Source organism: Cataglyphis hispanica, chromosome 2, assembly GCF_021464435.1.
Source record: "Cataglyphis hispanica isolate Lineage 1 chromosome 2, ULB_Chis1_1.0, whole genome shotgun sequence".
NCBI classification, from domain to species: Eukaryota; Metazoa; Arthropoda; class Insecta; order Hymenoptera; family Formicidae; genus Cataglyphis; species Cataglyphis hispanica.
In genome coordinates, this window is record NC_065955.1 from 6,431,548 (window position 1) to 6,447,527 (window position 15,980).

Here is a 15,980-nt window from a genome sequence, read left to right on the forward strand (position 1 = left end):
GCATCGGATTTTAGAATTAAATTGGAAGCTAAGCTTTATATGCAAATACGGTATTTTTGCATAATACAAACTAATATAAACATACAATATTTTCGTATAATGCAAACTAATCAAAGATTTGCAATTCGCAAATTTTAATCTTTATAAAGATTTCTCTTCAAACACAAAGATTTTATAAAAGATTTTACAAAGATGTGTTTATTATTTATTATTTCTTATTACAAATTTTAAACATTTATGCGTCTTTAGAAAATTGCCAAAAATTAATATTTGAATGTAAATCCACTAAAATCTTAACATTTTTGTTACTAGATTGGCAGGTTTTTTATTTCCATGCCATAAAAAGTAGTGTGAGATGTGTTCGAAACCAAATGCAAACAAATTCTTCCATTTCTTCATTATTGTTGAATCATTGTCATACTTTTTTTAATGGTCCAAATAAATGGTAATCACATAGAGATAAATCGAGATTCTAAAGGGAATATTCAACAGTGGTTTAATGCAGTTAACGCAATTTCTTGAATTATAACAGCAGTATAAGATCTAGCGTTGTTATAGAAGCAACACTTTTTTCGTGCATAATTAGTTTCATGTCCCATTATTTTTTATGACAGAAGAATAAAAACATTACCAATCCGCTGCCACGAATGCTTAGATTTAAATGGAAATTTATATAAGAAAATGACTTGGGTATGCATTGAAAATATTTTAATTGAATAAAATGTTTTAGAGAGAGTTTGGTTTATATTTGACTTGCCCACGTAATTAATATAAATATAATACTGTAATATATCGAAATTTCTTCTTTGCCAAAAAAAGGAGAGAATTTTTGTATGAAAAATTGTAGTTAATAATTTTGAAACTGTATACTTATAGTGTCAAAACAATCACTTATACGATTGAAAATAATTTCTTGAGATTATATAATTTGAATATTTACAAAGATTTTTGAGACCAAAAAATTCTTTTCACAAAATTATTTAAAAAATTTTAAGCTATTGATATTTCTTGCTGATTTTAACATAATACTTTTACAGATTGATTAGAGATAAAGATTTAAATGTGGTGTAAATTCTGATATATAAGATTTATTATATATACTGCGCACACAACTCTACATAGAAGAATACATAATTGCTAATGTTAGAAATTTATCAATATTCTGTCTTATATATAATTTTCTAATTTCTTTTTGCTTCAAGATTGCAGCTTGATCAAATTTACTTGAATTTAGTTATATAATGTTGCGTAAAACGTTAAATTTTTTATTCTTAGTGAAAAATATTTTATGCTATTTATAAAATTTAGTACATATACATTACATTTTTTATTAAATATGCAAAAATATTGTATCATCGTATAATTTGATCTTACATCTTGGCGTACATATTTAAATAATGATGATTTGAACATGTTTTATAATTTTATATTTGTATTCACGACTATTTTTTGCTACGATAGATTTATTTACATCATAATGCTTTACTGACAAATTAATTAGAAATTATTATAGTATTTTAGAAATTAATGCACAACGTATTCCATTAGAAAGAAACCTGCGATTGATTTTTCCATTAGAAAAGTGCGGTAAATACTCAAGGAACAACACGAGTGGAAGATGATTGTTATAACCCAGGTTTTCTAACACAAATTGTCTTATGTCCATTTCTGTCACCTAACAGACAAAAACGTAAATCTTTTTGTAAAAATATTATTATTTGATTTAATATGAGAAGCGAATTATTTAAACCTTCATTCCAGGTATCTTCTTAACAAGCGCCATTGCGTGTTTTTTATTATTGATCGACACACAGATTACAATTGTTTCAAACACCGCCATATTAAAGTGTAATAAATTTTCAATTAAAGTTGGTGAAATTATATAATTTTGGACTTCCAAAAGTTGATTGATTCGGTCAATGATAAATATATCTCCATCTTCATCATAAAAACCCATATCTCCGGTCCTGAACCAGTCTAAAATGCCGAATTCCTCTGTACGAATCAATATAAACTTTCTATATAAAATGTATCTTTTGTTTTATTAATGACTTAAAGCGTGTAAATCATATAATATAGATCATAATTAAAGATTAATAATTATAATAAAATGTAACTAACCGTGAGAATCTTGAGTCTTAGATGCTGTCAACATATAGGGAGAAATGCAATAAATCTCACCATACTTGCATGGACCTTGTAACTGCCCTTTATTTAAAGAATTTAAGTCGACTATCTTTAATTGAACATTTGCACTTACGTAACCACAAGATCCCATTTTCCCTGATTGTCGCTGATAAGCGATGATGCCTGTTTCAGTTAGACCTGAAATAACATAAGATTCACTAATGTTATATATTATATTGCTATTATATATGTCAGCATTTGATTATAATTGTAACAATTGAATATATATACTGTATGCTTGAAGAATAAAAACATTAGGTAGCAATATTCTGAGATCAAAATGAATTTTGCGTGAATTGGCAGTTGAACCGCTGAATACAAGTGTCCTTAAAGAAGTGATATTATATCTTAAAAGTTGGTAAGACTTAATTAATTGAGTGCACATATTAGTTTCAAGAAAAATCCACGATACCTAAAATAAATAAACATTTAATTTATATATTTTATATATTATGTAACATATTATTTATATTTTATAGACATATGAAAAATAAAATTTTAATCTCTGCAATACCTTGTACTTTTTTATTGCTTGACATGTTTTTTCTGCGGTAAAGTGCGATTTAATTCTGATTATCTTTACGTGCAAAAGAATAGCCTGAATAGTTATGAATATGCCATTGATATAACATAAAGATTCGAACAACAGAGCGATATCATTTATAAACATATTGGGTGCTTGTTGACTTGATGGAGCCATGAAAGCTGAATGAGGAATGTCTATTTGTGCAGGAAAAGCAGTTGTGCCTGAAGTAAACAATTTCATCGCAGTTGACTTCATATTCATCACTTTTGCGCAGGAAAAGTGTTCAATACTAAACGGATCGTAGTTGAGATTCAGAATTTTTTCCAGAGTTAAGAAATCTTCATTTGTAGTTTGTACATTTTTATTGGAAAAAGCTATGATTATTATTAGGAGCGAGCTGTCATTAAAAAGTTTAAATTTATTTACAAGATCGCGAGCTTCTTTATAAAATTCTTCGTTGATGAAAAGCACAGCCGGCTTCACTTGCTCCAAAAAGTAATCCAAATTGTCTATGAATAATAAATTAAATTAAGTTTTTAATAAATAATTGACTATGAAAATGAATAGTATGAAAATTAGATGATGAAGAATAATATACCTATGTTAAAAATCTGATCCAATGGACTAACAATAGCGCCGATATATAAAGTCGCTAGAAACGGTATATAAGCATCTAATCGATTGTTTGTGCATATCATTATTACATCATTCGATTGAATACCCAATTTTTGCATCCATAATGCACATTTCACGCTCTTCTCTCTCATTTCTTGAAATGTATTTGCTTCTTCTGTCTCCGCATCTACCTGCGAGACAATATTTTTTATTACTTATTAATATTAAGTCTTTTGTTTAATAAGTATATAAAATTTTATATTGTTAATTAATTAATATCTGTATTGTGTAAACATATTTGTAAGAAGGAAACAAATTTTGTTATAAAACGTGTTACCTGACCAATGAAGTTCGGGTTAGACATAAAAGATTGTAAAATTATATTTCCGATATTTATACAATCTTTTTCTGGAAAGAAAGTTTTTGGTCCAATTAAAATATTGTCTTGTCTATAAAATATATCATTTATGTTAAAACGTTCCTAAAATTATATATAGATAGCTGATTAATAACATTCCCTTTTTTCGTAAATTTTGTCGAGTAAGTTTATTATATTGTTTATTTTTTATTATTTATATAACATATCTGCACACAAATACGCACCATATTTCCAATTATTATATTCAATTCTTCTTCAGCTTTTTTAATATTTTATTGAATTAACAATAAGTGTTGAAAGTTCAGACTTTTGTACTCACTTTATTTCTGTCTAAAGTAATAGCGCTATTTGTTTTACCTTGAATAACTGCGTCATAACTCAATAAGCTTCAACGTCGATATAATATTTGTTTACTCATACGAAATAAACTCGAGGTTACAGGAGAAATACAATCAACATCTTACATACTGCGAGTCGGGCTTATGTCGAATTATTATTGAGAGTCTAAAAGTTATTATCGAATACAGAATAGCTATAGATATAAAACCGTCACAGGCTCGTAAAACGTCAATAAATGATAAAAAAGAAAAAATTTATGTGTCACAATAAACGGTAAGAAATATTTACTTTTTTGCGATGCCATAAGAATTATTCTCTCCTTTGTCAAATGAGAAAAGAAGGAGAGATTGCACTGGATTTTAGAATTAAATTGGAAGCTCAGTTTTTTCTTTGCAAATACTTGTGATATTTGTGCATAATTCAAACTAATATAGACATACAATATTTTCGCATAATACAAACTAATCTCCAAGGATCTGCAAGTCACAAATTCTGATCTTTATAAAGATTTCTTTTCAAACACTAAGATTTTATAAAAGATTTTATACAAGATTTTATAAAAAATTTTATAAAGATGTATTATTTTTAGGTAGATCTATAATTTATTATTTTCTTATTATAAATTTTAAATATTTATGCATTTAAAAAAAAAACTTCCTAAAATCAGTACTTAGTGCAAATCTACTAAAATTTAAACATTTTTGCCACCGGATTGGCGGCTTTTTATTTCCAGGTCATAAAAAATATGTAATATATCCAAAGCCGATTGCGAATGAATTCTTCCATTTCTTTATTATTGTCGAGTCGTTGTCACTTCAATGCCTTTTTTTAGTGGTTCAAATGATAATCACACGAGGATAAATTCGGATTGTAAAGGGGAAATTGAACAGTGGTTTAGTATAGCTGAGATAATTTTTTGGATTATGGCGGCGGTATGAGGCCTAGCGTTGTACAAATATAATACTGTAATGTATCAAACGTCACAGAAACTTTTTTTTTGTTGAAGAAAGGAAAGGGGATTGTTGTATCAAAACTTGTAGTTATGATGTAGAATGATTTTGAAATCGAGTCATTATAGACGTATCAGAACAATCTTATAGGATTGAAGATCTCTTGAGATTATCTCTTGAGGTATTGTCTCGATTTTATTCTCTTCTCTCTCATTTCATTACTCAATAAAATGAAAAGATGATACAAATAAATGCGAAAAAATACGATACTTCAAAGTCGCATATCTCTGGAAGAAGAAAGCGCCATTTTTAAGTTTTAAATTCATGTACAGGAGACAAAAATGCATAGGCATTGGATATTCTTATCCATTATTTCATATAGGTGGGTTCTCTGAAGATTTACCAAAGTTTATCTAAAATTAGAATTCATCGACACAGAATTCATTGATATTTGATAATCACCCTTTATCGAAGATTTCTCAACATTACAAACATTTCTCTTTAGTATCTACGTAGTATTTGTTATATCGCCCAGTCTCAAGCAAACCTGGCCGCTTATGGCAACACACGAAATCATCAAGAAATTCCAGACATTATTGCAATTGGCTATATTCCGCGAACAATTATTTGCATGTGAAAGAAGGGAGGTGAACCGCATATGTATTTTACAGCGAGATCGGACTTACATAAGCCGTCAATTACCGGCTTGGAGAAAACACGCAACGCAATGAAAACTTGATATCCTTGAAGGGAATGCACTGAGGCGACGTATGTCATTATCCTGCCCATTATAACGATAGTAATTATCCTCCGTTCTCTCACTTTTCTTATAAGTCAACGACAACGACACGGACGACAGCGATACGAAACCAATATGCGGTACGGATCAAAGACGACGGGATCAAAGCCATACCGACGTCATCGTTCGTTGAGCGCCCGTCCGCTTTTCCAAAAAAATCACCAAAAGGGAAAAATTTTAAGAGTGAAATTCTTTGCAAAGCTAGCATAAACTTTTGCAACTGTATTTAAAAATTCATTTGTGAAAATTACACACGAATCGAGTCAAAAGTTATTGATATTTTTAAATTCTAGAATGTGTGCGTGCATGGGACAAAAATTAAAATAAAAACTACATACTTTTCATTTATCAACTTCTTTTCAATGTTTATAAAAATAATTATCAAATTACAATATTTATAATTGTTACAATTGTCGCGCAAAGTTTTTTAGTAACATGTAGCAATTTTTGAGGATTGGGTAGTAACTAGTTGAAAAAGTTAAAAGTTAAATTAAAAAATTGAAAAATTAATAACTTTTAACCTAACTTATTGTTAGTTAATTTTAAACGTATTAACTTTTAACTTAAACTAGCTACTTTTAAATGCATTAACATTAACTTATTAACTTTTTTTATACAAATTAAAATTTTGTGTCTTTGATAATTGAACATTATCGATGATGACTTAAGAGGAAAAATGACGGACAATAATTGTGAGATGACACTTTTATTAAAATTCAATAAATATTTTTAAATTGTTTTAATTTATTGTTAGAATATCTAATAATTAAAGATAAAGAAACGCACATGTGCAAGAACAGTTCAAATTAAATAGAAAAGTCCTCGAAAGAGTTCCTATTAACCGTTTTATTTTTAAACATTATAATATTTCTACTACACAACTATAATATATTTAAATATGTAATTAATTATTATATTATAATTGTTATATTAATGTTATAATAATTATATAAAGAAAAATGCATTATCTCTTTTATAAAAGACTACTTTTTTATTTTATTGCTTAAATTTAAAAAAATTTTTAAATAAATTTAAAAATAATTAAAAGATTAATTATGTAAAAAAATATAGTTTTGCAAAATTAACTTTTAACTTTTTAATGAGTTAAATTATTTTTTAACTTAACTTTAACTGAATTAATTTTTGTTTAAATAACTTTTAAACTTAGTTAATTTTTGGGCCATTAACTTTAAATTTAACTTAAAGATAAAATTAAATTAAAGTAAATTTAAATTAAAGTTGTAAGAAAAGAATTTACCCAACCACAATTTTTGATGAAATTAATATGCAAATATTTTAAAAAGATTATCCAAGATTATTATTTGCGATTTTACTTAACCGAATTGTAAATTGATACAAAAACATTGAAATAATCACCTTGTTCGCAGCTGATCTTGCATATTCGCAGTTTATCAACACGAAGCACGAAATATTTCTCTTTGCGCCGAATTCTGCATTCTCGTCTTCCTTTTCTTCTTTTCTTTCCTAAAGTGAAAAGAGGCGACGATGCGAGCTGCCATCTCCTCTGTTCATGGCAAATAGATGCATATGTTCGTGCTAAAAATCATCAACAAGCATCCATTTATGTTTTCTTCATTCTGAAAATACTGAATGGGCGCATGTGGATGATTTCCTTTATTGAATGCTTCATTATATGCAATTATTTTCGAAAATCTAATAAATTTTTAATAACGATATCGCCGGAAATATACCGCTATCCTCAAATATCATCGTTTCTAACAGAAAAAAGTGTTACCAAAAACCACTTGGCACGGCGAAAATATCGCATCGTACCTGAATGCGAACGTGCAGAAATCGGTCGGTTAAAGATGCGTTCCCCCGTCATTTCTCGCGAATACGAGCGCCTGCCGTTTTACGTCACGCCAACCCGCGATGTACTCCAATTTTGCGGCGCATGAATACTCGTTTATACCGGCATTCGTGGGACGTGAATTTACGGGTTAGCATGACTTGCCTGCCCTATTCGAAAGCGAACCGAATTTTCGATATAAATCAGACGGGAGCTCTGAAAGACGTCGACGGGGTGGGGTGGTGGGGGAGGGGGAGGGGGGTGAAACGAAGATGCACGAAGCGCCGGTGCCCCGTCATTGTTTCGCCGCTCTCGCGACGCGATGAATGGGACGGCCGCGAATGAAGTTAATCCGCATTCATAATCGAGGGGGGCACAATACACGCGCGTTCTTGGACCTTTACGCACTATGTATGTATGTGTGTGTGTGTGTGTGTATGTATGGACGACCTTAAAAGATCGTTCCCGTGAGCGACGCCCATTCACGCGTTAATTCTCTCTTTCTTGCGTCCCTCCATCTACCTCCCTTAGCCCGCACCGGTACTTGAATGCGACCGGAAGTCCTTTCACGCGTCCCGATTTTGTCATCTCGTCGAAAGAAAGATCCTCAGGCGAGCTTCAATCTATTCTTCAATATCTACGAGGCAGGAGCAAAAAAAAAATGGATTTTTAATTATTTTTTTATTTAACTTTGTTGAATTAAATGATATATGCAAATTACTGTTAATATTTAGAAGAAGGTTTAATTTTTTAAAAAATTTTAATCTTATTAGCAAAACCATTTTTTTATTCTTGTCGATTCTTGACAGCTAGTGCTGCGCCGTTGTGTATAACATGTCGGAAATATTCTCGGAATATTTATTTCTACGAATAGACTAACAATAGAGACAGAGCGAAGCACAGTTCTGCATACTCTGTATAACTCTGTGTAACTCTCGACTAACAACTCGGTTTACATTTTAAGAATGTTCAAGATGAACTCTGCTTCTCGGATCGCTGCACTCAGCAGTCGCATAAACATTGGTCTGCAGCTGCGTCTTATAATCCTTTCTTCGTAGCATCGTAACAGCATCACGTATCATATATATATATATATATATATATATATTTCGTTTTCTCTGCTTGATTTTTCTCAGCACTAAAAATAATTCTCCATCAAATATATTTTTTTCAAAGGAATGGACAGCTTTTTTCTTTCCCCAGAAATTCAGTATTAAATTACATTAATTGTCTGTACGATTATGAATTAAAATTTTAAATAATATATAGTTTTTATATAATATATATTTTAAATAAATATATTACATATGTATATAATAAAATATTAGATATTATTAAATATTATATATTATTAATATATATATATATTACATATTATTAAAAAATAAAAAATTTTAAATTTAATATAAATATGATATGTGTATATAAATCTTATCTTTTTTGCGCATTAACTTTAATTATTTGGTACTCAGGAAATGTTTTCCCATCGGCTACCGTAACAATCGCGCACATTATTCTAAAGATACGCTTTATACAACCGTTCGCTTTTAATTAGCAGGTATCGCACGCGAGAGCGATTACAATCTACGGCGACTCGTGGCGGATATTCGAAATGACCTTGCACCACGGAGGGACAGGCATCATCGTGTTCGTGCATCTGTGAACCGATTATGCCGCAGTCTCAATGGACACGGCAGAGCTATTCGTGTCTCGAATTAATTCTAACTGATCGAATTAGGGTGGAGCGAAGTGACGCTCGTTGAAATCGTATAATAAGAGATCTATTCCCCGCTCATATTTTTTTACAACGTGCTCGCACGCGTAGTGATTTTCATAAACGCTTCGTAATCTCGATTGATTCATATCGGAAGGCGGGAGAGGAATAAACACCTTTATGTGAGAGAAAGAAAAATATAATCAAATGTAATCCATTACTTATCGTATATACAAGTGACAGAAATACTTGTCGGGACTCGTTTTCATAATCTTTCTTTTTATTGTTAGATCAGACCTATCACGATAAAGCAAGACGGATCGCCTGTTTGTCGGCAACTCTATTCTTTAATACATCACCGTTTCGATAACGAGAAGAAAACAGGGTAACGGTACACTCTCGTTCGATGCATCGGGAATGCTAGCAACCCGATTTAATCTCAGTTTCATCGTACGTTGTAAGCGATGATATCGAATAGCGGCGTGGAGTAAATAAAACGACCGCAAGATATTCCAAGTAAAGACGATTGAGCAACTTCGAGAGCATAATAAGCGTATACTGTTTATCTTCTATCAACTATTGATAGAAAAAAAAACCCACGAAATATCATATATCGTATTTGTATACAGATACGGGAGAAACAAAAATGAAATAACGGAAGGAAGATTCTTGCGTATCAACCCACGAGGCCTGATACAAAGCTAGGGAAAGTAAAAACTGAGTCAATTTTTATTAGTCACACTTTGTTTTTTCCCACATATCTATTATTGTATCCAAAAGTATTGATTTTCAGGCGCAGATTGATCTTAGAAGAGTATAAATACAATATAATCTCTCGTACTATACTTGATATATCACGTTTATAATTCAAAAAAATTTTATTGCGAAAAATAAATTCTATAAGAAATAAGACAAAAATTATTCAAAAACTTCTTATAAGGATGTATGTCGAAACATTGACAAAAAAAAATTTCATAGACTGTTTTATTATTTCTTCTGAATCTGTGCAAAACTTGAATACAATTCTCTCAACGGTTTGGAAATTATTTAAGTTTAAAACAACTATTTATTCTTATGGAAAATTGCGTATTGTAGCACTTATTGACAAATTTGGCAAGGAAAAAACATTGCCAACAAAATAAAAATTTTCACATAGATTAAGAAAACTTATAAATATTTGTACAAAACTTGATTTAGATCCACTTACTTGTTTAATTAAGTTATTTACTAAAAATTGTAGAAAAATATTATTTGTCCCTTTCTCTCTTTCTACAAATTATTTGTTTCTCTTTGATTCTTGCAATTGATTTCAGGAGATATTCACGATCAAAAATTTTTGTCATAAATTAGGAAAAATATTAATTACAATTATTTTCTTTTACGAAGATGTCAAAAACCATATTATTTTGTGATATTTTAATTCTTTTTATAATCCGGATTTATTGATTTAATTTTTTAAATAATATATATATATATATTTTCTTTTTAATTTTGACAATTTGTTGCTACTATTATACAGCCAAAACATCCTTATAACAAGTATAGATAATTTTATCATTGCATTATCACATAGATAATAAATATGCTTATTGGCAAAAACAGTTAGTATCTCTATTCCCTAAAAGCATTGCTCTATTAATTCAGTTTTGCTATAAACGTGAAATAGAGCAATGTTATTCTTGACGTTTTGCGTACACGTCACTTCCACAAACTAATAAAATTGTGTCATTGTGCGGATTACTCATCGACGAAGAACAGCAGGATATAAAACTTCTGAGCACTAAAAGTTGTAATAAAAGTCACGCACCCCGCGGATTATCGTCCCTTCGAAATGATACACCCCGTGCGAATCATATTTCCCTGCAATCGCTTTAATTGTGAGAAAGTTTAGACGTTGTTTATTTTTATTATTTTATACAATAATATTAAATTTATATATAACATAATAAAATAAAAAGAAAAAATTATTAAAACTTGTTATAAAATTATTGTAAAACTTCTGGCAAGAGAAAGAGAGAGAACTTAAATAGACAATATTCTTTTTCATTCTCATGCAGTCTTGCGGAAAAATCAAATGGCATTGATCTCAAAATATACGCTAGAAATTTCTCATCATTATTGTAGAAACGCATCTGCTTTCGTAGTGTCGTCGATTCAGAATCTAGCCGAGGGGAAAACCGCCCCACGAGAATCTCGTATAGATCCCATGACGATGGAAGGCGCGCATATTCGGAACATTATGCGAGGAGTATCCTCGAAACCCCGTGGATCGGCGACGCGTTACTCATCCCATCAAATTGCATCAGTAATCCCCGAACGCCGCCAGCATTTACATAAAAATAATTAAACGCTTCTCTATATACGAGACCTAAAGTTTGAGAAACTACCATTGTAAGAAGAAGAACAATTATTTATTATTTACAATTTACAATCGACATCTACAATATCTACAAATCCGTTATCTCAAAATAAAATAAAGCTTATCACTCACCAACCGATGCGCAACAGGAGTTGATGATATTAAAGCTACATTGATAGTAATGTTACGTCTGTAACATTCAAATAGAAAATTTAACTTGTAGAAATATTCAAAATAATAGTAATTTAAAAAATTATTATTATTATATACGCGTCAAATTTTGTATTTGATAAACATTGCAATAATAAACATATATATATATATATATATATATATATATATATATATATATATATATTTATAATGAAATAATTTTATAATTCTGAAAAGAGAGATTATGGTTTCTTTTATGTTTAAATAAAAACTTTTACAAAATTTAAATAAAAATATTTTTCTTGTTAATATTCTCTTACTTAAATTGTTTAAATAAATGGACCGAATTAATTTGCATACACGAGATTGATATAACAAGTAATTAGTTTTCAAATTATCATTAATTGTAATAATTATCTTTTAATATAAAAACAACCATAAACAGATATTTCAATATTATAAAATTGATAGGATGGAATACAATTTTGTAATATCGCGAATTTCTGTGTACTTGTGTAATATTGAAAACACTAAAAAATTAAGTATAGACGTATAAAAAAATAAAATAATTTTATCATAATAAAAGTTCAATTTGAAATATAATTATCGAAATATTAATCATCAAAAATTAACGAGTTGTAACTTTTATTAAATTAGCAAGTTATAAGTTCTATTAAATTTTTGCTACAGCAAAATCTTGGGCTCTATTAAAAAAAAATCAGAAGAATGACATACAACTAAAATTAATTTAACATAGTACACATGCATGAAATGTCTAAAAGAACTCTAAAACTAATCAAAATGGTATTGACAAATGAAGAGAAAGAAGGAGTAGAAAAATAAGAATATCATACGCAGAAAAAGAAATGGCACGTTGAGTGCTCATCAGGAATCGGTGAAAACGAGATCGTTCACATCGAAGTTTATTTCAGAAAAGATATCGTATAGGTACCCTCGAGATTTGCGCAATAAATGGGGTAAGGGGAAATTCCACGCATCCCGCGTACACGCGTTTAACGTGCACGGGGGCGCGCGAGAACATCCATCAAGACCAGCATGGTGCACCGCGAGCACGATACGCAGCTGCTGATCTCCGCTCTTCCGTGTCGAGTCGACACGCTTTCTGAGCAGACCGGTAGCAGGATTCGACGGGGTCTCTAAGAGGGTGTTTGCACGGGAATAGGGGTAACCTCGAAGACGAGGGACAAAAAAAGGGTCCTACGAGACTCGAACGACGCTACTTGACTTGGGTAACGTTATATTGCGCGATTCAACCGAGGGCACAGGATCAGTTAAAAAACGTGAGGAACGTGAAGGGTTGTTGCAGATTTAATAAACCTGGAATGATTCGTTCGATCTTACAACGATGCTTGAGTTTACTTCTTATAAGGAATATTGATTGATTGAGAATTTATTTATTACGAGTAAGCAACATGCGTTTTCTGTTTATTACTTTTTTCCAAATAAATATGGAATAAAAAATAATAATCAAAACGTAATACTATTTTGTATTAATTAAAGTTCTTCTTCTTTTATAAGGTATTATAAAATATTTTTAAATTTTAATTAATATACAAATAGGAATATTTAATTATATATTTTATATATAATTAATTACATTTAATTGATTAATTATATTTAATTATATATTTATTATATTTATTATAATATATTAATTACATATTAAATTAATTATAAATAATAGTAAACTATTTTTAATTGCTTTTTATTTTCTAACATTTCGTTTTTGTCATCTTATACTATTTATATTATGTTATGTACGTTTAATTTATTGTTCTTTATTTCAAATTAAATGTTTGTGTAATTGTTGCAAATTTTATTATAGAACAGTAGATAATTGCTTCTTAATCCCGTGATAGAATATTGTTTTTTATCTTGGAGCTATTTTGATTATTTTGGTATTATAATTAATTATATATGTATTTTATACTATATATTTAATTAATACACAAATATGTATGCTACGCGAGAAAAATATTTTTATATATTAATAAATTTATAGATGTAATAATAATATAGATAATCGATTTAAAAAATTTAATAGATTTTATAATATCGAATTAATACCAAAATACTCTTAGCCGACGATGGATGGTGATTTCGACGAGTGTCGTCGAGAAGGAGGATGCTAGATACTTTTCTGTCGCATAAATCAATATGCATTTACGCAGGATTTTATGACTTTTACTCTCTACGAGGCATATATACCGCTTCCTCTTTTATGCGTGTCTGCAGCACAACACAGTGTTTGCCGCCGTATGTTTCAGCGCCAATCTCGCAACCAAAGAGTCTTTGTCGGATACTTAAAGTTTGATACTCCCATGAATTTTTTAGCACACCACGAATGAGCGTAGAACCGTATCTCCTACGTGAATGCTTGTGCGTCGCTATTGCGTATTCCAGCGCCTCGCGGCTATCGGCACACAGACGCCAACTTTGCCACAAGTCGTCGCATCGTGCTGGAGACAATCGAATAGTTAAGTATGCCGGAATCTCCGATATGAACTCTCCGGTTTTATTTTTTTTTTTGTAGACGCATGTGAAACAAAACGGAAAGCACATATTTCTTAAAAAAGGATAGGATGTTCCTCTAGTACTTTATATTGTGTTAACACAATATTATTAAATATATTTGATACGTTAAAAATAATGACAGAAAGTCCATATAATTTTGTTCATTTCGAATAATCGAGACAATTATAAATATGTATCAAATTGTTACTACAAATGGGCAAATTTTTGTCGGTTATATATTTTGTTATAGCATTTTAAATATAGAAAAAAATGTCATCTACTCGCCATTATTTTTCGCGATGAAAGATATTTCTTCATCTTCTAATTTGCAATATAAAAAAAGGTAACTGAAGCGTGAGTGTATCGTAGATAAAATTAAAAGTGTGTTTTCATCAGCGCGCAGTAATTAAATGCGAAAAGCTTGAACGACAAGCAGTCACGCGAAAGCGCACAAAGCTCGAGCTTTTGCTTCGTTCTAATAATAATCTCGTATCTGTTCATCATCTAAGGGCGCGCTGTGCACGCGCGTACACGTGTCTCCATAGCTGTTTCAATGTCGTCGCGATCGCAGATAAAAGCGGAAACGATGGCGAAAGATTGGTGCACATCTCACTCGTTCCATTCATTTATTATTCTCTGATAAAACCTTTTTTTAAGCTCTTCTATCGTCGCTTTGAATATTTAACAGATTCGATGACAACGGAGGATATAATGAAGAAAAGAGATGGAGCAAACATGATTCAGAATATCATTGTATGTGTCTGCGCATCGCGCTCGAATCTCTTGAAATACCATAAAGTTTATTTTTCACGTTTCTGCTTCTCGTACATTCTCGAGATTATTTTATTTCGCATTCTATCTCTGTTTTGTTTGCACGAAATGCAGTTGTCATATCGTGTTGTAAAACAAAAGTTAAATAAATCTATATGAAGTTATGTGAATGAGCCATTGATAGCAAAACAGTAATATAAATCAATAAAAATAAATGTTGCTATAATTCAACTTTCATAAGTAACTTGAAAAAAAATTTTGATTTTCCCTTTTTATAATGGACCGTGAAAAGATACTGTACAACAAAGAAATTGGATTTTACATTAAGTAGTCTCATGAAATTATGCATAAGTAAAACGATTGTAAACATATTAAAATAAAATAATTAATATGTATTCTAAATATTTTTACAAAATCAATAATTTTTTTAAATAAAGAAAATAAGTTTATATCGCACTATTTCACCTAACAATAATTAAACGTAACTCCATTTTTAACATCACAATATCGAAATGAGATTCTATTACGATCACACGATAATATACCGATTCGTTTGATTAAAAAATGCTGATGCTAGCGTCATCGATTTTCCCATTGTGGGGAAAAAGAGAGAGAGAGAGAGAAGGAGAGAGAAGTATTGCTCATCGGCGTCACTTGATTGTGATAACGCGGAAGTGTCGGCAGTTTCACGCGCGGCAATAATACGTCGAATGACGGAGCATTCTCGCAGGACAATCGTTCGCAGGGCCGTATAGGGTGTCGAAATGCAATTCATCATGCTGCAGGCAGAGCTATAGACAGAGAGAAAGAATGGTAGAGGAAACAGTAGGAGAGGCGGTGGCA

At 30.4% G+C, this 15,980-nt stretch overlaps 1 protein-coding gene across 3 annotated transcripts; it reads right to left on the bottom strand.

Annotated features, from left to right (window-relative positions):
• Positions 1–1,172: 1,172 nt before the first annotated feature.
• LOC126858961 (uncharacterized) lies at positions 1,173–4,103 on the bottom strand. 3 transcript variants are annotated; one of them, XM_050609743.1, is made up of 8 exons: positions 3,932–4,103; positions 3,666–3,736; positions 3,312–3,519; positions 2,702–3,222; positions 2,419–2,599; positions 2,122–2,325; positions 1,751–1,995; positions 1,173–1,675 (listed from the first exon to the last, which is right to left on the bottom strand). In XM_050609743.1, the coding sequence occupies exons 2-8, from the start codon at positions 3,690–3,692 to the stop codon at positions 1,508–1,510; spliced, it is 1,554 nt and encodes a 517-aa protein (XP_050465700.1). In that variant the 5' UTR covers positions 3,693–3,736; positions 3,932–4,103; the 3' UTR covers positions 1,173–1,507. The 3 variants fall into 3 exon arrangements, with proteins under 3 accessions (XP_050465700.1, XP_050465699.1, XP_050465697.1); XM_050609742.1 differs by having other exon boundaries at positions 1,751–1,977; positions 3,666–3,809; XM_050609740.1 differs by having other exon boundaries at positions 3,666–3,809.
• Between the last annotated feature and the right edge of the window lie 11,877 nt (positions 4,104–15,980).

Coding starts and splice junctions, on each gene's coding strand:
- LOC126858961 (XM_050609740.1), bottom strand. Junction 3,520..3,665: donor ACCCGAACTTCATTGGTCAG/GTAACACGTTTT, acceptor ATTGTCTCGCAG/GTAGATGCGGAGACAGAAGA. Junction 1,996..2,121: donor TAAGACTCAAGATTCTCACG/GTTAGTTACATT, acceptor TGATTCGTACAG/AGGAATTCGGCATTTTAGAC.